The following is a 23,540-nucleotide window of genomic DNA, read 5'->3' as shown; positions in this document are numbered from 1 at the left end:
TTTCGTGTGCACGCCCTGCGTGGTTTTTGTACATGCACTCACATATTATACCGCCATATTAATGTCAATTATATACAACGCGGAAATTTTCTTTTCATATTCTATCACTCATTTCATAATAGTGGTTGTTGTAATTTAATATGTTTATTGTATTAAACATTATGGATGTGCATTACAAATTTTAAGTAAAAATGATTTGTTTGTATTCATGATTCTTGAAATCTTGTCCTTACGTACCCTAACTTATGATGTAGGTATAATAACTGAGTGTAGTATTTCTCTAACATGAATACCTCCAAAGTTCCTTTCTAGACTGATGAATTTTAAATGTCTCGTAGTGCAAGCGTCTAGACATTAGCTGTGATTCTAGCCCAGACCCATTAGAATTTGAGTGGCCTCCGCTAACTACCATAACAAAATTCTTTGTTTGGTACTTCTGCGATATTAAGAAACTGCCATTATATGGTTGCTTCATGGTTGTCATTCTCTTATGTTGTGTCATTACCTGTGCTATTATAGACACTGAAGTAAGATAACAATATCCTTCATAAAATTTCGTTTTTATATCTTCACTTATCCCATCTATTTTCTAGGATTCAAAATTAGAGTACGAAATTTTGTCCGTATGAAATCATAATTTCTTTCAGAGTACAAATTAAATTATGTGCAACGTGCTGAAATTGAAATGTTTTCTTTTATTGAAACTTAGTTGTGCGGAAGGATAATATGAAGAATGCAATATTGTTAATAATCACTAATTTAAAACGTAAATGTTAAGTGCTATATTTTTAATTCGGGCTTTATTAACCACGAATTCCCTGAGACTATGGGCGACCAGAGAAATTGCTGAATACTGGTAGTTACAACATGGGTTCGATTCCAGGCTAACGAGCTGGCTGCGTGGCCGCTTTCGCGGTTTCCTTTTGAGTAACATTTATACGAGCCAGATTCCCTCAGAAAGTCCTTCACGAAGGCATGATTTCTCTTAGACAGATAGCCGTAGTGTACTTTGCAATAATAGCAAAATCTCCAAGACTATGCTTCTAATTTATTTAATTGTATAAATTTATTTAACTGTATAAAACAGGGTTAAGGTAAAAAGGCCCTTCTCTTTAAAAAAAAATCCACATAGTTGACATTTTTAACAAGGAAAGAAAGTATATCTTCAAGAACGCGTACTTAAAATACTTAGAAATATTATTTAGGTTTAATCCTAAACTATAAGATTTTTCTACATATTTATCTATCATACACACATACGTATATATGCATGAGATATATGAAACTACATATATATATATGTTAAAATCTAATACAAGCTTAAGTTTCTGTGACTTTTAAGTAAAAACGTCTTTAACGAACATTGTGAAACATGAAACCGGTTGTGATGTTGCGTGGCCTCAACTTGCCCGCAACAATAGTAGTGACTGCTATGAACTGGAAATTACACAAACTCTTAAGAAGGGTTAACTCCCTTTTTATTAACTTTAGAAGTTACAGATGCGTTCACTTGACGCTCACAAACTACGCCGACCCGGCGGTTAAATAAAAATCAAAAGTACAACTAAAAATAAATAACAGGCTGAATAAATAAAGAGGTCACTACCTACGAGGCTCTATGAACGTGACTAACTTAACCGCGTTCTAAGATACAGCTGAGATTTCAGCAAACTTTCTGAATAAGAAATTGAAAGATCCAACTAACTGCCGGAGTAGGCACACAGGCCGAAACGCGTGGTTCTTAAATTTCTACCTAGCAACCTTCACGCTCGTGAATCCAGAAAGCATACCTACAAACTCGTTTTCCTTCTATTTAACTCAAAATACTTCTGCTAAAATTTTGAATACTCTGCGCGTTCTACTAAAATTTACATACTCTGGCATTGGCAATTCCAGGGGAAAGTAAAGGCTTGACAGGAAAGATAGCTTAAACTTAAAATAAATGTTAGTTAAAATAAATATAAACCCTACACGGTATCAAGAGTATAATATAGAAATCTCTGAGAAGCTTTCAAAATAATGATTTTACATATAAGTTTTACTAATTTCTTATGATATCAATAAACTGTGAACTTGGAAACACACGTTTAGTTATAAATATAAGAAAAACGCTAGGAGCTGCTTTCTAAAATTGTCGAAATTCGAAAATAACACTGACAATTCTTTAAAGAAAATACTCTTCAAGTGTTTTTAAAGAAAAAAAACCTTACGCGGGTTCTTGCTTTCAAGAAACTAAATATATTACATTTAATAAATTAACACAGAGATCATTTTGTTATTTCGAGGTGTAAACATTGGATCTATGACTTCAACTATGATAACCTGTTATTGAACTTCGGGTTTTTGCCTTACAGTAATCGATGCAACTTCCGCCAAAGGGGTATAAAAGGCGCATTCTCAGCCAAACTTGAAACTTTTCCTATTTTATTTCCTCTAGCGTTTTGAACATCGAGAAAACTAAAATTTTGTATGAAAAATCTGTTCATAGGACTGAGTCGCAGTTAAATATTAAGTCTTTTAAACATTTATCGTAAAGATTTATTTTTCTTATTTCTTATTTCTTGTTCTTCATAGGGAAGATAAGCATTTTTTCTTGACAATAAATAAGGAGTTCTTATTTTTACAACTTTATACTTTTCTTGCTCTTTGGTTCTTAACGCCCTAATATAATAAAACTTAAAAGTAAAATAACTTATTAGGTAAATTATTTAGCATAATTATTAATTATTATTAGTATTAAAAGTTATTTTAGCATAATTAAAAAAATCCGGTTTAAATCATGACTGAACAATATTGACTAACACAGCTTAGTACTGTTCGTTTTGTAACCATCCATCCTGAACAAGATAAAATTCAATCCAAAATGAAATCATTACTGATGTTTCATTATTTGAATGTAACAAAGCACACGAATAATAGCTGTGTAAGAGGATGAATGCTTTAATAGGAGGTATTTCTAAGCGAATCTATCTCGTATTAGCAATACACATGGATAGAACCACGAAATCAACCATGCAGCCAGACTAGTGAATGAGAAGGAAGAGGTCAGGATTTAGACATTAAACTGAAAACACTTTTTGAAATTTCCAAAAACTCAAAAACACCTGGACTAAATAATATGAATATGTATCTACTCATGGCGAAAAATTATCATATAATTCCTTCAAAGTTTTAAAAATTAAAAATTTTAAGAATATACATAGAAACTCATAAAAGAATTTTTTGCGAAAATTATGACACATGAAACAATTGATAAAATAAGGAGATAAAATGCATTTTTAACAACTTTTCTTTATAAAGAAAAAGAAGGGCTGTATTAAAAATTGAATAACAAAGAATATAGTATCCTATAGTGAGGAATATAAAACTCAATATTCTAGCGGTAAAGAGTAGACTCTATTTAAAATGAAATCGTCCAAATGTATAAATCTCAAGCATTTTCATTAAATCATATTTCCGATATACAGATTTAATTTATTAAAATATTTAAATATATCTAGATGTTTTTCTAGAAAAATTGTCGAATTCTATTTTCTTATGCTTCTTGTAAAATGGTAAAGCGACGACACCCCTATTAACTTTTATTTTTTACCCTAAGAAACTAATGGATCTTGTTTGCTTTAAACAATAGTTAACAGTTATGTAAACGCATGAAACTCGTACTTCAGATTAACGATAATTTAGAGAAATGATCAGTGCATTCCATGATAATTTCATTCACAACTCATAAGTTGAATGAATAATTTTCTTTTGACCTTTCTATAAAACGTTTTCATTAGAATACGACTGATATCACGTAGCGCTATCTAATGTATAAACACATCGGCAAAATTACAACAATCAGTGAAATAACTGAATTAAGAATTATTAATTTTTATATAAAGACATGAATCAGTCATTGAAGTTTAAACCATTGACCGTATGTCTATAGTTAAATAGATACAGAATGATTTAAATGAGATTTGCTTCTGCAATAGCCTGAAACTATTCTGGAATAAGCAGGAAAGTTTATATTTATTATGCCACTGGTAAAGCAGGGGGGAGATGTGTGTGAGAGAGAGAGAATAAAAGAATTGTGATTAAAATCATATTAAGTTTGTTATTGATTCAGGGTAAGCTAAGAATTTAATTTAAATGCGAAGTTGTCTGTGATAAACATTCAGACGAGTGTGCCGTGGATGCATAATATATCTTATAAATGTCTAAATTTCATAAAACATATAATTTGGAAGGAGATTCATGTTATGGAATATATTTCTTTTTTTGTTTAAATACATTTGATGCAAGTAATGTATGCTGACAAGTAAGCGACCATCCTAGTTCTATAACTTGGAAGTAAGTAAAAGGCATCAAAGCAATATATCGTACAGATAATCTTGTTCAAACTTTCTTCTATTTTTCTTGTTCAAAATGTCTGTCAAATAAATTATGTTTGTAATAGCCTGTTCAGGTACTTAGAATGTTAATTATCGTGTTCTTTAATGTCCAATAAATATAAATCCTTATTGTCCGATGGATATCCTTAATGTTCAATAGATAACGAGGGATGATCCATTGAACTGAAAACATTGGAAAACTATGAATAATTTTATTTTTACCCAAAATAGCATTACATTTTCTGTGCGCTATCAATGCGAGAAATCCTTTGTAAATCAAAGCGTAAAATATACAATTTTTATAAATGTACAGAAGTAGTAAATAAAAAAAAAAGATATTCGTACCTTTTATGACGTTCACTCTAGTTAATTTATTTTACTGTCTTTACACTTGTAATGAATAAAGTATTATTAAGAAACTTATAGTACAAATGATACGATAAAATCTGGAAACAGACACTATTCTCAGGTAATGGCAATATATAACATGTTAAGCCTAATTAAACACGAATTCTCTTCATAAATGCATTGACGACCACTATTTTATAATGAGCTCACAATATACGAAACTTCCACCGGCGATTAAGAAAGTTTTTGATCTCAACTTTGGAAAATCAGCCCTCCATCCCTAGAGAACGGAAAATAAAATTTAAAGTTGAGACCGTCGCTTTCACGCATGAGTCAATATTTACCTTAGATTTATGCCAATATTTACTTTGACATGAAAAGGCTTAGGAGCCGGCATGTCCTCATAATAAGAAATACAAACTTGAGAGATCACGTCTCTTTGTGGTCTTCCCTCTTCATTTTAAGACACGGTTAAAAGTGCAGAAATCCTCTTCAAAAGGATTCCTTGCAGCTTGAGAAAGTGATGTAGGAAGCGACTCAATAAATGGCATGCATTTCAATATAATTTATTCCTACAGTTATGAATAAAATTTCGTTCAGTGCAAAGGAACATTCGAACGCATGATTTTATTTAACATAATTTGGAATTTATAAATCATACTCAAAGCCTAGTATTCTTTTGAGAACCTGTGCTATTAAGATTTGTGTGCTTAATATGATTAATAATAGCGATTTCGTATTAAATTAAATTTGATTATCCACTTAGGTTTTCGTAAAATCAGTAAACAACCTAAAGGTAATTCATGTGAAATTTAGTATCAATTTAATTGTTCATTTTTTCTTTCTCTGAAAACTAATTCTTACTTTAAAATACAGAAATATATATAGAAAATGTTACAAATAAATAAGCGCATAATTTTTTTCTTCAAATCAATTAAACGTTTAACACTAATGAATCAGTCGCGAGCCACTACTGAATCTGGAACGTGAATATAATCCAGTTTCCTTTAGAAACTATTACAGGAAGACTTCTTCCTCTTAGAAGGATAACTCTAGTTTGCTTTACTGGAAACTATACTGCGCTTCGAATAATCTAACATTAATAGAAATTTATATTTCACTACGTAAAAGTGAAATATATCTTTAATTAATTAGATGCGTTTCTTCTGAATACTACATGCAGGCATGAAATAGAAATGTTATTTTTTATTGTCATTGCTATTAGTATCAGTTTTTATGTATAATTGATTTATCTTGACAATATAGATCTGTAAAAACAAGAGTTAATGTTAAATTATATAAAAATTCATTCTGAGGTGGTGTTTTGTTTTCCATAGTAATAATAGGAAATTTTTTGTTTCTATTAATACATTCAGTACATATGATGATATTTAAAATCCCCAATGTTATTTTCGAATTTAGGTACTACATGAAATAAGTCTGGTAATTCATGTCGAGAATATTCGTCATAGCGAATATTAGTGTTTTAGGATTTCAGCTACAGAACTCTACACATTGGTTGGTCTGCCTCAAGAAACCTAGATAATGTCATTTTTTTTAAAGATATGAAAAATAATTTTCCTATATAAGAGTTAAAATAGAAACTAATTTAACGATTTCTTCCTATTCAACTTCGAAACTATCTTTTTAGTTATAAATACACCAGTCACCGCAGAAATTATAGCACTATGAATAAAAAACCGTAAGGCTATGCAAACGTTGCTTCAGCTATAACATGTAAGTGATCAAATACACATTATTACACATTATTTTATTGGAATTACACATCTATTCAGCGACATCTGGAAAGAGTGAAAAAAGTAACCAAATACAGTTACTCTTATTTTCTCTCCTGTTTTTTCACTTGCGATTTTAAAAGCCGGGTTAAGAACTGTTGCTTGATAGCATTTGCTTCATATACAACTAATCACCATTTACTGCAAGCGGAGAAATATAGTATCGTTAATACGGAAATGCTTATCATTTCGGCAGATAGTTGTGCATCAAGTTCAAAAAATGTCATTAACGCTGTTCAGCGTTGAGTGAAACTAGTTGGCTGTGAGAATGACAACGGACTTGAATAACAGCAAGCGATGGACAAAAGGAAAATTTCTGCTCGAAAGCATCTTTGGATAGAAGAATGGCGTTTAGTGAGACTTAAGCAACTGTTAGTTATCCAGGCAGCATTGGACGCTAGAATAAGAGAATTTTCCCTACATCAAAAGAGACTCACTTCGGTCTCAGAAGCAGTGATGATCAGAGATTCGTCCTAAAACCTCATGGCAACATCATCAACAAGCCTTTACAATCTACTGGGAAGAAGCAAGCAAAACTGCGAACTACTGGAGAAGCGGCAAAGTAGACGATATGTTGACTCTTCTAAGTATTCCTTCTTCACATACTTTCATCTCAATGTTACTGTTTATTTATTTGTGGTGTAAGTCATGTGGATATTCCTACAGTTTTTCCCAGGAGCCTCTTCTCAACCGGATAATGTTAGACAGCATATTATATTTGCATTCGTGAACAGCCTGCAAGGACTTGACATGCTAGCATAGCCAGTATTTTATTCAAATTTCTTTCATGGAACAGATTTTGAACATTATTTGTGATTTATCGTAAAAGGCCGGCAGCCATTTTAGATATGCATTCATGTGTTCGTAACATATTCTTTAGGTAAAGATTAATGAAACATTCATTAACTAATTAATTCTATTCCGTATTGAATAAATCATTATTCGAGTAATTTAACTCCAGTTTTTGATCATGTGCATACGATTAATATATGTATAGCTCTTGCAAATTTCGAATTTCTAGAATTTAGTTCTCTTGATATTTCAATTTCAATGATACGCAATGCACATTAGTGTCAGTAACTGGTACAAACATTGTATGAGAATCCTTTTTGCACAAGTCACAAGGATGTATTTGTTTGCTGCCTCTCAAAAGCTGGAGTTATATGCATATATATATATATATATATATATATATATTAAAAGAGAGAGAGAGAGTGAGATGCATTTATGTAATTTTATTATGCAAAATTGCGTATTACAGTGCACTAATTAAAAATGATTTTATTTTCGATGTTCACGAGCAGTTATATCACCTGATGAGCAAGCAATTAAAACACTCGAATTTCTAAAGAAAGGCTCCGCATTTTCCCAATTTTAACGCAATGCACTGACATAATTTATTTTCATTTTAATGAATGTATTAATTTCTTAGGAACTGGAAATAAATTTTGATTTCCAAAATATGAACTTGCTGGATTTTGGCCTCAGTATTTCAATAATATTTAGATTTTTATCTAACATTTCAATTGAGCCAGATTGTATTTAATCAAATTTCGGTTATAATGCTTGTAATTGAGTACTGCAGTGTAATAGGTAAGTGGCCATATAATTTTTTTGCAAAATTATTTGATGTATTGGAAAGCATTAGTTTACTTTCATAAAAATAGGAATGTAATAAACGAAATACGAAACTATACGCATCTTTGCAAAATTAGAAAAGTTAGAAAAAGTTATATTACAATAAAGAAATTATTTAAAACCCTTCGTCTTGAGGTGTGTGTGGTGGCGCTATACCAGGCGTTTGAAAGAAGTATCTCTACTTTTAATCATCAAAGAACTGATAAAATTACCAAGCTCAGATTTCCTAAATGTTCTAACTGCTTTCAGAAGCGTATATTGTGATAAGCACTGGCGCATACCCTGTCAGTGACAATCAGTGTCTTCATTATGAAGTTGTGTGTCACTCAAAAGCAGCCCGGTGTGTTTAAGCCTTCATTTCCTTAAAGGGGTCCTCCCCTCACGTGCACTGCATAAATAACGCTCCGACGGGTCTTCGGGCGGAAGCTAAGTCGTTCGCGAAATTCCGTTATTAACTTTGTCTTGGTCAGTGAGTCCGGGACCTGGGGAAGCAACGAAACGTAATTAAATTCAACAACAGAGGAGACGGTCTGCTACGTGTCAGATTTCGGAATAATTACTCCGGATAGACTCTTTTCCGGCTCAAGGAGTCCTGTTTTAATATCGAACTAATATTTCACAGATGAACTGATGAGGAACTTTTTAGAATCCTTTTATCTATAGCAGAAATAATTATAAACCTACGTTTTCGTTAATGTTTAACTCATTGTAATATAGTTATAATATCATTATGAATAAAGTACAGGGTGACTGTAAGAAAAACAACTTCTCCGAAGTATTAACAGGCCTGTCAGTTTTACCAATCGACATGCAATTCTGATATTGTTATTTGAAGGCATGGCGCTCGAGATTGTGATGATTTAAAACAATAGAACTCTGACGGTTACGGTTGAAATGAAAACATTTGAAACTTTTGAATGACAAAACTTACTTTTTCCTGCCAAAAAAGCATTGAGAAACAATAAATGGCTTTGAAACAATACATATTTGAGGAAAAGTGCCGGCGTTAACATTTGCAAAGAAGAGATCATCTTTATCCTTCATTATATATGATAAAGATAGATGGCCGCTGAGAATATTATGGAAGGATAAGACGCATTTCTCGTTAACTGGGAATGTAAACTCCAAGAACTGCGTTCACGGGGCCCATGAAAGTCCTCACAGTGGGGATCCAGTTAAAATAAGGAGTTAAAATTACTGATTTTGCCGAACCGAAAACCCATTCGCTTTCTGTCGTACTTCTTCGAAGAAGTCTCTCCCAAAGGTATTAAAACGTGCTGCATCACAAATGCTCGGTATACAGCAATGTTGCAGGATTACTGAACTCCAGTATAAAGTAGTTAATAACACTGTATGAATACAAGATGGTGCTTCTGCACACAACGCTACATGTGTTCGGCAAGTGTTGCAACGGCACTTTGGAGTTAGATTCATCTCTCGAAACTTGTGCTTCTGCACACAACGCTACATGTGTTCGGCAAGTGCTGCAACGGCACTTTGGAGTTAGATTCATCTCTCGAAACTTGGTAGTTTTGTAGCCACCGTGATCCTTCGAACTTACTTCCATGGATTTTTGGTAACGGAGTTATCTGGAATCTAACATGTTTACAACAAATCTACGAGAATAGAAGAGAAGCACGTCAATGTTACAATCAAAATCGCAATAACAACCTTGTATTTAGCGTACATATATTAAAACACTCAATCGATTTCGAGGGCAGCTAAAGGTCCCTCCTCATCAGGAGAACGAAATTACTAGAAAAAAGAAAAAGGAAAAAATAAAGCATTGGCAAAGGAGTCTCAGGAAGACGTGGTCGTAACCGGATTTTGAATCAGTTACACTTGCTACCTACTTTTACTGAGCCAGGCCATCTGATCAAACATATAAAAGATAGACTAAAACTGAAAACAAAATCATCGAAGTCAAAAAATAGGGATTGAGGGGCAACTGCACCTTCACGCACCAAGTCTGGACCTCGCATAATGAATACATCTACGAGATTTATCAGAATTGAAAGATGCAATAAAATGGGATGTTATACAGATTTTTCTGCAGTGTTACGCTTGTCATTTTTTTCAGCAATCTAGCAATATCCCACATGAATGCGTTATGGTCTGCGAAGGTGGGCACGCTGAAAACTTATAATTGCAATAAACTTTTTTTTTTCTTTCCTTACGTTGTCATTGGTCCTTTACAACGCTCTTCTTTCCAATTATTTTACGCTGACAAATCTCGTCATAAGTGTGACGTTGTAATGTCATTTATGGTTTTTCAAGGCGCTGATCTATTTGCGCAGATGGAAAAAGTGCAAGTTGCTATTTGAAAGTTTTGAATTGTTTTCACTTTAACCGCAACTGTGAGTGCTGTGCTGTTTTAAATCATCAAAATCACGTACCTTCAAGTATCCGAAATTTCACTTCGATTGGTTGAGCGGATAGGCCTCTAAGAGTTCATAAATCGGGCAAGTTTTTTATAACCACCCTGTAAATCTAAAGTATAACTCATGTGAAAGCTGTGTTACTAATATCTATTATTTCAAAATTGTTTTTCTGGTTTGAAAAAGATCTGTTTAAAAGCCAAATTATTAGTATCATGTAGCATATACAAATGTTTATTGCTCTAGTGTTGCTGACTTTACAATTCTTCTTTAAACCATAGCATTTCGACATGAATATCTGTATTTATATAAATTACTGTCAGTTTATTCAAGGTAATATAATATACGAGTGTGCTGCTACCCTCCTGGCAGGTAATAATCTGCTATATGGTTAACGCAGCATACTTAACACAGATTAAAACAAAAATACAGTTAAAAACATCGAATCGAAATTATATTCTTCTGTTGTCATTCATAAAATTCATAAAATCCTTTGCAAAATTTAAATCCTTTCCTGCGGCAACAGAATTCCTTTATGTTATCATGTTTTTCCCTACCATGTCGCAGTAATACGCATTCGAAGAAATGTCGTGCATTGTCTTCAGCCCTCCAAAATTTACAAAGACTATTATTTTGCAAATTAAAGCTTTTCAGGTTGGCCAGGAAACGCCAGAGTTGGTAATTATTTGATTGTAATCAAAATCACTTATCATTCTCATATTTTTAGAAACTTCAATGTTCAACAAATAATCTTTCCTTTTTCCTTAAATGCTCCACTTATACTGGCCTTAAAATTGTTAACAAATGTTCATGATGTAATTATTAATAAACTAGTAACGACCGTATATTTATAAGAAAAATTAATGTTTTTGTGTTTGAAATAAAAATGCAAGTATGGAATTTGACATAAAAACATTTAACAACTTTGATGTGACGATAAACACAAATTATAACATAAAATAAAATGGAAAACCAAAATAAAAGTAATTATTGTTCAAGGTTTAAAATAAAAGTGCAAGTATGAAATTTGAGATCAGAAAATTGAATAAATTTGATGTAACGGTATACCTAAATTGAAAACAGATAAAAATGTAACATTAAATAAATTAGATAACCAAGATAAAAATAATTACATTGTTAAAAAGCAATAAACTTAAATAAAAGCAATCATTGATCGTTTAAGCTAAATCTAATGGGATTATTCATGGCAAACTATTCTTGTGCTGTTAACACTTGTGCTTGATAAGAATTCATTGAATCATTAAAAGATTCTGAAGTGCTAATGATTCTAATTGTTTCGAAATCTAATTACAGTAGAATTTCTTAATTGAAGCGAAAGACCGAACTAGCACATTAATTAGAGTGAACTAATAAATTTCCACTTGTATTAATCGAGTATACCAAAAGACATTTTATTTTTAAATGTTATTTTTCATAATCTCGAAGTTTTTTAAACTTCCAGTAATCCCATTATTTAACTTTTAATATAAGATTTAAATTGCGTTCTGTGAGATTTCTTATAACAGATTTGTTATGAATATTAAGCAACGCAAATAGAGTAAAAATACTGTACGTTCGGTAAAATGCACTTAACCCATATTTCCTCATCGTCCTAAAAATAGGACAGCATACATAAATGGTCTTTGTACAAAATCTTTGAAATTATTTAATTCAAATTAAAGACGATGTATTGCTTAAGACGCATTGAACTATATACTCGTATTTGTCTTTATCTCAGGCTAGAATTAATTTAGTTATTCTTTATAATTTTTTTTAAATGGGGATTTTTGCAGACTTTTTGCTTATGTTTTCGATGTACAATATTTTTGAAAGAAGCTCCAAGATTTTTAGCTTCAAGAAAAACGTATATATAAATTTATTGATGTAAAATTCGATACGTTTATACCAGTAAAAAGCATTGTCAAAACATTTTACTTAAAAGAAATTTTTTGTTTTGCATTTTTAGCTGTCCTAAAAATAGGACGACGGTCAAATAATCGCCATTAGTTTGTAATGGAGATAATCTCTTCTTTCTCTGTTACATTACAAACACTGCTATTCTACAACTAATTCATGCACTTAAGTCAAGAAAGCAGATGCAAGTCAATTGACAGACAAGTATGTGAAGTGTCAATGAGGGCACTGAATAAATGTTTCAAACACTGACTCATAAAATCAGTTTGTATTCCGAAGTTCATCGAAGTAGACTAAATTTCTCTCATTCTTACATGCTTGAATTTTGCGTTTTCTTTCTGAAAATAATTTTAATGTTAGTACTATGTCGTATAAATGTTTAATTGCTCGAGAAGCTTTCGATTTTTTGTAGACTTCAGATCACAGCGATTTAGTCGACATAGACAATGAAATAGTGATTTTACCCTCGGATCCCGATGCCCTGAGTAACACAGAAGAGAATGATGATTTATCTACACGAGAGTTGGAAGAAAGAATATGAAGGAAGTCCTAAAGAGGTTGCGGGCATTATTGAAATTTTAGTTTCAAATAGCAATAAAGAACATGATGTAAATCCCAAATTGGGTAAAATGTGAACCCAAGTTCGAACGTATTCCGAAGCATTTTCCTTATCAGACAGCATTTGTTGTTTCATGGAAGCTCAAACACTTATTTAGTGATGAAAGTATGAGCTTGCTTGATTTTCAGACATACGTAAAAGTTGGCTATTTGAGACTGTCTATTCCATAAAAATTCATATTGCAGAAAACTGGGTGTTCAACAAGTTAAAGAAAATTTTCTAAAGCTTCGAAATGAACATGTTATTGTGAAAAAAACCAGAAAATAGACAAAGAAGATGCCAGTTAAAAATATGCGCCGCAAAACCAATAATTATTTGTAAAAAATGTATCATTGGATTATGCTTAGGATACTTTCTTCCATTCCAGCTACGTAAGAATGATTAGCAGAGGATTATACCATTGTCCTATTTTTAGGACATGCTATATGTATCAAACTAATAAAAATTTGGTAATTTTTTTGGTTTCATATGTTTACATAAACTTAGAGAAACACATATTTAAGAATTTATAAAAAATATTAATTTCTACAATATTTGGTGTGATATGGGTTTAATATATCAAATACGATAATATCACTTTACATTGTTTAGCCAGTTATGAAATCCTAATAAAGAGTGTCAAAATGATTCGCTAGTTCGCGATGTGATGGTCGTAATAGAAGGGCTTTGGTATGTCTTTGCTTTATTATTTCCTATGTGGTGTAGTAATGCCACGCCAATCTCTTGGATCAATTTCACGCATATCCTTTAGATAGTTTTTGTCTCATTCCTTGTTTTACCTTTGTTGCTTATTTCTTGCTCAGAAGTGCATTTATCAGAAGTTTTCAACTAGGAAGAAATCTTGAATCTAGTGAGATCGAATACCATATATATTGAGGAAACCCGGAATAGCATTTAACATCATAGTCTTGGACTGTCCTATTGAAATTTGAACCGATAGAGATATATTAATTATTTCCCTTAAATAGTCTTTTATATTGTTTTTCTTATAGATCTATCTTTTCTTTCAACTTTCCTCAATCATTATCCTTATTCTGTACGTGTGTAAGGACATTCGGACAACTTTTGTGTTTAGTCAGATCATTTATAATCTCTGACTCTCTTTATTACGGAGATGATTTTTCTAATTTTCTTTTTAATGTAATGACACTTTAATGCGGTTCATACAGGAAAATTCGTATTTATGTCAGTGAGCGTACCGAAAAATAAAAAAAAAAATTCATTTAAAATAAGAAAAGTTTTAGTACATTTTCTCTTTTGAAAAGCATATAATGCCGTGGTTTCAGAACTGTAAGTTTAGACCAGTTTCATATATAATATCTTCATACTTGAAGTCGTATACCTCATACATACTATCTTGTAATTGCTGTTTTCTAGTTATTATTATCTGCGTGTTTTGAATTTTGTATTACTCTTGCCATTAATTATATATTTATTATTAAAACTGCCCAATTTGAATTACTTTGACACTTTTTTACATTTCCTTTTAAATAAATTCCTTTTCACAAAACGTAAATTCAGTAATATTTGCTATCACAGTACGTAAAATTTGTCATGACTATTTAGTGTCAACAAGGAGAAAAAACAGAAATTGTTAGTTACATAAACTGAGATTTAAACGCTTACCTTTAATTAATGTCATTCATTCTAGCTACGCATTATAAATATCTGAGAATTATTCAGCATCAGAAAACTATGCAGTGAATATTTAAAAATTATATTACAAAATAAGTATGTAATGAAAACTGTAATGATTATTACTCTCATATTATTTACTTAAATAACTCAAAGATCAGATAAGAAAGCGACAGAGATGTAATCTGATGCTATAACCTAATTACAAATTTAATCGCTTTGAAGGCTTCGCAAAATAAACCTTTGCATTAAGTAAACTGAATCACTGTACATGTGTGAATAAAGTTACTTACATCTACCCGCACTCCTTGCAACGGTAAGAATTGTCCCGGTGGCCAGTCGTTCGGAACATATCTGTAGAACTCTATGTCATCTTTGTACCATTTGACAGAATAGAGCTTGTCCTCGTCCAGTTCATAGCTGCAGATTAGCTCAACAGACTCTCCTTGGGTAGTAGGACTGGGGACGTCCATCATCAGCATTCTAATTGCAGCCAGGCACAGAGCAGCTAAGAAGAAAAATTGAGTTGCTTTTTATTTGTACGGAATTGAAATATTTATAGACGTTGCATGGTAATATCTGGGAGAGTATTGAAGCATATTAGCAAACACTACACCCTTTACACAATTCATATGCTTCCGTATTTTTATTGGATTAGTATTTACATTTTTTTCAGTTTAACGTATTCAAAATGCGACGATGGGAAATATTGCAATGCTTTAAAAACTAAACAAAGGCTCATTTATTAAAATGTTACATTCATTCTATTCTTTGATTAATCTACAGTCTTTATTTCTGAGAATACTCAAAACAGTAAAAACGATTAACCACATATTTTGTTCTTGAATATTGACCTTAGACATATACATTTTTAATAAATGAATTTCCTCATTTAATGTATAAAATCATTTTAAACACCATAGAATTTGTGGATGAGAGTCAAATGAAAATATATGTTTTGTGCTGCCCCTACAGACAAAATTCGAGAAAATACTTGAAGGCTGTATTTGCCGTTTTAAAGATATGTACTATTGTTATATACAAAATAAAAATATAAAATTTAAAAAGACGGTGTTTGTCTGATATCTTGAAAAAGGAAAGGGAAATATCCGCCACACCAGTGGAAGTTTAGGATAAAATTGTAATTAGCCAATTACAATTAGTTAGAAATTGCAACTTCCATTAATGATATGATTTCTGCATTTTTACTTGAGAGGTCTAGGAAATTATGTTATCTCATCACACGTCTTTAGATTAAGCACTCAAACTGCCATGCTTAGCATTTCATGCCCTTACAAGACTGGCTTGAGTATAAAGCAACAGTCAGCAATAAATTCGATTCTTATCTGTGATAATTGTTACACCTGATATGTGCTTACAATTAATGTATACAAGATTATACTCTCCAATGTAATCTAATTACTCTACATTTTAAATTATAAATAATACTCACTCTTATATATGAATACATCTCTGAATATGTATGTTTAAACATGATTTAAAAAATAAATATATTTACTTACTCTTTTAGTTTAAAGGTTTCAGTAGCACTGATATATTCTTGAAATTATTTGGTCTCAGTTACACGCAGAACGGACTCGCTGTATTATTATTTAATTGTTAACCCTTTGCGGCACAGTGTGTCCTGTCTGGACACACTTAAAAATTTCCTTCTGAACCCACAGAAAAACTGAATGAAAAAGGATTAATAGGTTACTATAGGTTACTCTGAACCTTCTTTATTGACAGTAGATGACAACTCAACACAAGCCAGTCCATATATTTTAGCCATGTTTAGTTTTTAAAGACCCTCATTCTTCAAAGAAATCTTCCAGATTTTTTTAGGGTATAAAAGGAATTGTTTGAAAAGAAATTTCTATGTTATTTTTTTGGTTGTATGCTAATCTTCTTATTCTATATTAGTTTTAAAGTTTTACCTTGAAATCTTGCCTAAAATCATCTTGCCTAAAATCAAAACAAATGCCCAGACCGGGCTCACCGATAATATAGGACAACTGAGAGTCTGTATTCTTTGTTTCTCCGCATATCATCGGTCAGTTCTTTGACAACAATGCTCGTTTCAGCACTAATTTCAAAGCTCTATTCAATCAGTGTGTCACTTTGGGCACACCCACAGAATTAAAACGATAAGTGTTATCTTCCCAAAATTTTACTTTTGTACTCCTCTAGGCCTAATTAGACTGCCTACCTTTTTTTTTTTTTTTTTTTTATCAAAACTCCGGCTTTAAAAGTTAGCGTGCCGGAAAGGTTTAAAGTAATAAATACAACACATTACACCTCCTAGATATTTTATAATAAAAGAAAAATAGAAAACGACTGATAATTATAAGTGAACAGTCAGGAATTGTAAAAATGACCCAGGTAGGATTATGAATTAATTATTCAGAATTTATTTTACATATTATGTAATCAAATGCTAAATAAAATGTTATTCTCAATAATTTTCAGCTAATAGAACACTTTTTTATTGAAAAAACTAGAGAATCCTTATTGGAAACAAGGCACGAATAGAATATCAGAAACGTAGTTTCGTAAAATGATTTGCTATTTGTACTTGTAGGACCCTCATGCATATTCCTTGTTGCTATATGTCATAGAAACTCATTTAATTTCTGAAATGTAAAATCTTTTAAAAGACAATTTATGAAAACATAGTTTGTTAGTACCAGTCATTTGTTCTCGTCAGCACTGAGATATTAATTCTAAATGTAATGTGGTATAATTAATTTAATCAGTATTTTTGCATAACATTTACAGTTCAGACAATGATAAGTGCGAAACAGAAAAAAAAAATGCTTGGAATAATTATCCAGTGCTCTGAGTGAAATAATGTTTCTTATACTGCTAAAAAAAATTAATATTAGAAACACATCAAAGAACTCAGTTATTTCGATTTACGTTACGAATCAGTGGATAAAGTATGAAAACTTCCTATGTTTCTTTGAATTTAAGGATTATTACTCTCGTATTTTTCGACAGTAATATTCATCTTCCACGGCATTTATTGTCGGATGGCCTAGTTGTGTAATTAAAGAAAATACGAACAACGATTTTTCGATTAACTTTAGAAACGAAAGGAATTTTAATGCAGAAATTCGATTAACTGCAGTAAAGGAATCTGTATTTTAATATTATGCATTTCCTGTATAAAGAAGTACATTACTTTAACTGACGATGAAAATGAAAACGATCAGAAATATCTGTTGTAGAATGTACTGAATGTGATATATGTTTTGTTTCATGAACATATTTTATTAATGGAAAGTTTTAATATGTTAGTATCTAATAAAAGTAAATGAGATAACTTTTACAGCACTTACTCTTAAACATATTACATAGCATGGCTATTCTGGATGATTCTAATATCCACTTTAAATTTTAGTTTTATTAAATGAATCTTTAGCGGTAAAATTTAAATAAGACAAGGAAGTGGAACTACGGAAATTGTTTCATATAAGACAGAAAACAAATTGCAGTCTAGTTTACGGTGTATTTTTACTTTACGTAACAAAGACAAATTTAAAAAACAAAATTAAGGTATCATTTTGCATGTTCTAATAAAAAAAGAAGAACATATGGTACATTTTGGTATTCTAAAACATTTCATAACTCTAACGGAAAGACTAATACAACTCTGTGACATTATGTTTCTTGAGTTCAAGTGGCATCTAAAACTTCTAGTATTTAGTTATTGAACTATATACTTCTATACCATAAAACCACAAAGTCGCAGTAATTTCGTATTAAAACACATAAAAATGTAAATAAATATATAAATAAGTACATACAATAAATATTATTCATAATGAGAAAATAATTTTAAAAAATCTGAAAGCTTTCTGATCTTATATTACTCCCAAAGGGGCCTTATTTAAAGATTTATGTGTGACCTTCACTTATTAAATATCATGTTCTTTGCACTTAAACCATAAAATTCAATTCAACAGCAACATCACAGAATATTTAAAAGTCTGACGTGCTGGAGATATTTTTTTTTCGTGCAGTGTTGCCATTGCTCACTTTGAAATCGATGAGTTTCTTAATAAAAAATTCCTTAATGCTTGACAAAATATGAAATAGATAATAAAAAAATCCAAATTCGGGAAAACTTGCAATTACCCCCCCCCCTTTTTTTTTTTTTTTCTCAAAGAGTTAGTATGGAAAGGCATTACCAGTTTACCTATGGTACATCGCTGGTGTCCCCCATACTTTTACCTTTACCTTTACCTTTACCTTTGGGCTGACAAGGTACATAAAATAATGCAACATTTTTGTGAAAAAAATCCCAAATTTAAATTTAAATTTTGTCTCATTGGTAACTTAACAAAACCTGCTTTTACAGAAAGTTGTTTGGGTTCGTCTTTTTCAAGGCCTCAAGATGGCAGTTCATGCTGCGTATAAGGCGTTCGTCAACAAATTTCTGGAAACACACACTTTAAATGAAACTTAACCTTTAAAGCAGCTTCGAGATGTCTGATCTTAATGTTCAGTTCTATTCATCAAGAAAAAGATGTAAATTATAAGTCTCGCAACATTGATTATGCTGTTATAATTCTTCATAAACAATAAAAAATATCACTATTTCTTTTTCAGAAATGTATGTGTCTGTACAAGAAGACATGGGAGTACGAAATTCCAAAAACAGCTTTCTTGCGAGAAAATATATTTTTTCTATAAAAAAAGAAGACGCGTCAAAGTTTTTTTTTTTTTTTTGAAAACGAGCGTTAATGTTCAAAACTAAACACGAGATATTCAAAACTAAACACCAGATTAAAAAAGTAGGATGTGATCAAGCAATTTTGGAGAACGATGATTGCTCATAATTTATATGAGCAAATTAATACTTTTATTACTTATTGTAATTTATTATCCGGGTTTCCACTAGGGAAATAAAGGAATAATGTTATAAGGTATTTCTCCCTCCTTCTTAGCGTGCCTTTGTGGTGTAGTGACCTGCATACTGGGCGCGTATTCCAGAGGTCAATGGTTCGATTCCCGGCGAAGGTGTGGTCATTTTTTACTTCTCCTGCTTCGAAATAAACAATGTGTCTACAATGTAAATATGCATATTGAAATGTAAAATGTTTAAAAGTGATAAAATAAAACTGGCAATAATCAGTAAGAAAAACATTTGCGTAACAGACATAAGAATTTGGTAAATATCTTGTTTTTAAGATTGTTCTTCTTCCTATTTTGTGTAATTCTCAAAATTATCGATAGATAATTAAATCAATATATAATTACTTGCATTAAAATGAAAAATACAAGACAGATACTGGAAAGTAATTGAAGGCTAAATATTACTTTAATTTCTAAAAATTGTTAAAATTGACATGTGAGGTTTAAAAAAATTGTGTAGCTCTTTAAGGGCAAAACAACTGCAGAAAATTGCCAGCTTTGCCACAAAAGGGTCTACTTCGTTAATAAAATTAAATATTACTTCAGAATAAAAAAGTTAAAAAGTAAATAAAAAGTTAAAAAAGTAGTATTTCATATTTTTAATATTCCATGACGTGGTTATTTCTTTAGAAACATATATGCATATTTCTTTAAAAATATCTGAAATGAAATAATTAGTGCATGATATTTCATACTTTCTTGTTCAGTTCTATCCATAAATGCCACGCTATTAAAATTATTTTAACTTATTTAACCGCATCTACAACACCGCCGATAAAGCGTCATTTCATTTCTCTGATGCAAAAGCTGCATCCCGCCTTGATGCCGAACTAGGGAAGAACAGGAAAACTTTTGAGTTGAAATTTCCCAACGTCGGGAATATTAAACGCCTTTGCATCTAACCAATGTCCTTTCGAGCGTGTTTCTCAAGCGGATAGAAACACCTTTTCCCCGATATCTCATATTAGAGTCGGGCTGAGAGAATCCTAATCTAGAAATAAGCTGTCAGGCAAGAATTCGGGAGTTAATTAGAAAGCGAAAACCGGAGCGCTCCACAAAATGATAATCTAAACATAATTAAACGGCTCGCTTTGCTTTATGCAAAACGGGGTGCTCCTCCCGAATTGCTTTTCACTTATCGCCACAGGAAATGTGACTCCGGTTTAAACACTTCTTAATCTAGTCACGTCATTTAATGAGATAAACAGACGGAAGAGGGCGTGAGTGTAACGAGGAAATGATACGCCCCGGTTTCTTCGAGTGGTGAAGGAAGTGACATCACACATTCTACACATTCTATGTCGTGACTTTAGAAATGAGTGGTAACTCATTTCTATACATCTCTATGTCGAAAGAGTTAGAGAAATCTATTCGCTCAGTCAACTGCATGCTATATATTTAAAAATCACTGACTATTTTCTTTTTATTTCGAAACACTTTCAGAAAATGAATTTTTCAGTTTTCGCGCGTTCTTCGATGTGTTCTGAACTATCCATTATTTTTACTGCCACGAATTTTAAAGACGTCATTTACAAAACATAAACGAAACAAATTTTAAGATTAAAGATATTAATGGAGTTTTCTTATTTACGTTCGTCCTTTGCCTTCGTTCGTTTTCTTATTTACGTTCGTCTTGCCTAACAGCTTATTTCTAGATTAGGATTCTCTCAGCCCGATTCTTAAGCTCAGAAACTGTAGCCGATATCGTTATAAATTTGCTACATTCTGGGACTAAGGTTAGGAGGATTGCTTAAGTCTACTTCCCTGATACAGCAATGACCTGCAAGCTCCAGATTATAAATATCAGATATTTGGTAAGCACGCTAAAGATTGTTATCATGGGACATAATCCTAAACAATATGATCATGAACAATTTGCCGGCGCTCGCAAGGTCTTTCGGTATCAGCATGTACCAAAGCGCTTCAAAAGACGCATGTGATTCATAAGCCATGCGCTACAAAACGATTGGCGAGTGAGATTTTAGAAGACTCAATCATATCGTATCAAGGTCAAGAAGACGAACCCTGCATAAGGATTACGACAAATTTTAATGCAGGTGATTCATTCAGGATCTGTACATGGACTGTTTATCAGCAACTGGAGCAACTCGATTGTAAGAACCGAAGGTTCTCTCGAGTTCTGTCACCATACAAACCTTTCAATGCGTACATCTATCTGTATTAAAAAATGCTATCTTCTCTTTCAAGAGTGATATTTCAAACCGCTATTTGTATTGTATAGTTTTTGTTTCCATTCTTTGTGCCCGACCTTCTGCATTTAGCACAGAAATAAGAATTCGAATTCCTATCATCTATATGAACGTAGCCTTTCTACTTGAAGCAAATACTATTTAAAGTCTTCCAACGGTCTAATGTTTGGCCCAAAAAAGCCCAAAATTTCCAAAAATGTCATGAAAAAAGTTACATTCTTGATCATAATTCAAAAACGGCGTTGTAGCCGTTCCTCAATAGACACTAATGCCAGCTAGCTTTAAAAGGATTTATTAACAGAGCACACAGGAACGGTTACAAACAAAAGAAATATATATAAAAATGAAACATAAACGAAATGGAACATCAAACATTGAGAATAACATAACATAGTAAGCTATCATCATGGCGGCTGGAGGTCGACTGACTTTTTTTTCATATCGCCACGAGATGGCGTTTAAATAAAATAGTTCGGTTACAGTTCATGAGTTCATGGCGTGAATAAAATAGTTCAATTACACTTAAATAGATCTGTTACAGCGTTACATTTTTATACCTGGTCCATTTATATTTTAACAAACATCCTTATTAGTTTGGACGCACTTTGCGCTTCAATATTTAGAAGTGACATTAAAAATATTATTAGACGTATATATACGACATGGTGGCTTGAGGGGTTCCATTTCATTTGCGAAATCTGTAAAATCGAAAATGCAATAAATGTTTTTAATTTTTTTACTAGGGTAAAATCTTAGAAATTTCTTTTAATGCCAATATGTAATATGTAGCTATTTTAACAGATTTTTAACAGTTATGAAAGATCATAAAATTAAGCCTGTTAGATGTTTATGCCTTCTGACATAATAATTAATTCTATTATTTTTGCATTCAGTTTGATTTTTCACACTAGGAATGTGCCTCACACTCCCTTTATATCACGGGAAAGTCCAATATCATATTAATGTTATTTTCTCAGCTAGTATAAAATTTCTCGCAGGGTATATTTGTCTTCTGTTATAAAGGTAGTTGATGCGAAATCTTACTATGGAAGTCTACAGTTTTCTATTGCAGATGTAGTATACAATCCACGCTTTCTCACTGAACGTAGCTGGTATGAAAAGTTCTTGCTGGTAATTACTGCTACTGTCAGTAACAATTAGAGATCATTTAATGCAATTAGTTAAACATTTGGTAATGAATTTCGTTTCCTGTTTTAAGTACTAGCTGATAAGCAAATCTTTTTTTTTCTTCTCTAAGACAGTTAGCTTCATCTGTTAATATCAGCATTATGAATTAAGCAGCTCACGGACTTCTGGACCCTGGATGGTTTGACATTGCTGACTAGAAAGTTTGCTTTTACAATGAACTTAAGTTTATATGTTTATGAACTGGATTTTTAGACTCTCGTTGAGAATGCGGTCCAGTCGGTTTCAGTCCATAGAAGCCTTGGAGAAAAGTTTTCGAAAAGTTTTGAATTAGAGAGTGAGTTTTACAACCGATGATTGCGGAATCCAAATGCCTAAAACCATTAATTTTAATCCAAGACTGTTGAGCTATATAAAGTATTTTACACGTTAAATGCACTAAGTGCAGGTAGAAGTGGATGAGACACCAGAATTTTACCATTGGCCGCACAGGTATAGACCCCACCTTCACTACCTCAAATTTGAGGGACAACATCCGGGGAGGCTGTCCGAGAGTATAC

General features: G+C 31.9%; 1 protein-coding gene across 1 annotated transcript in view; it reads right to left on the bottom strand.

Annotated features, from left to right (window-relative positions):
- Positions 1 to 23,540, bottom strand: part of LOC118186918 (uncharacterized) — a 329,689-nt gene that overhangs the window by 109,140 nt on the left and 197,009 nt on the right. The window contains exon 2 of the mRNA XM_085816245.1: positions 14,998 to 15,212. Within this exon, the coding sequence (XP_085672371.1) occupies positions 14,998 to 15,212 (215 nt within the window). The remainder of the gene's footprint in view (positions 1 to 14,997; positions 15,213 to 23,540) is intronic.

Source organism: Stegodyphus dumicola, chromosome 1 (genome assembly GCF_044657685.1).
Source record: "Stegodyphus dumicola isolate Sdum_Otavi_A_Nest chromosome 1, ASM4465768v1".
Lineage (NCBI taxonomy): Eukaryota > Metazoa > Arthropoda > Arachnida > Araneae > Eresidae > Stegodyphus > Stegodyphus dumicola.
This window is presented reverse-complemented; position numbering and strand designations above follow the sequence as displayed.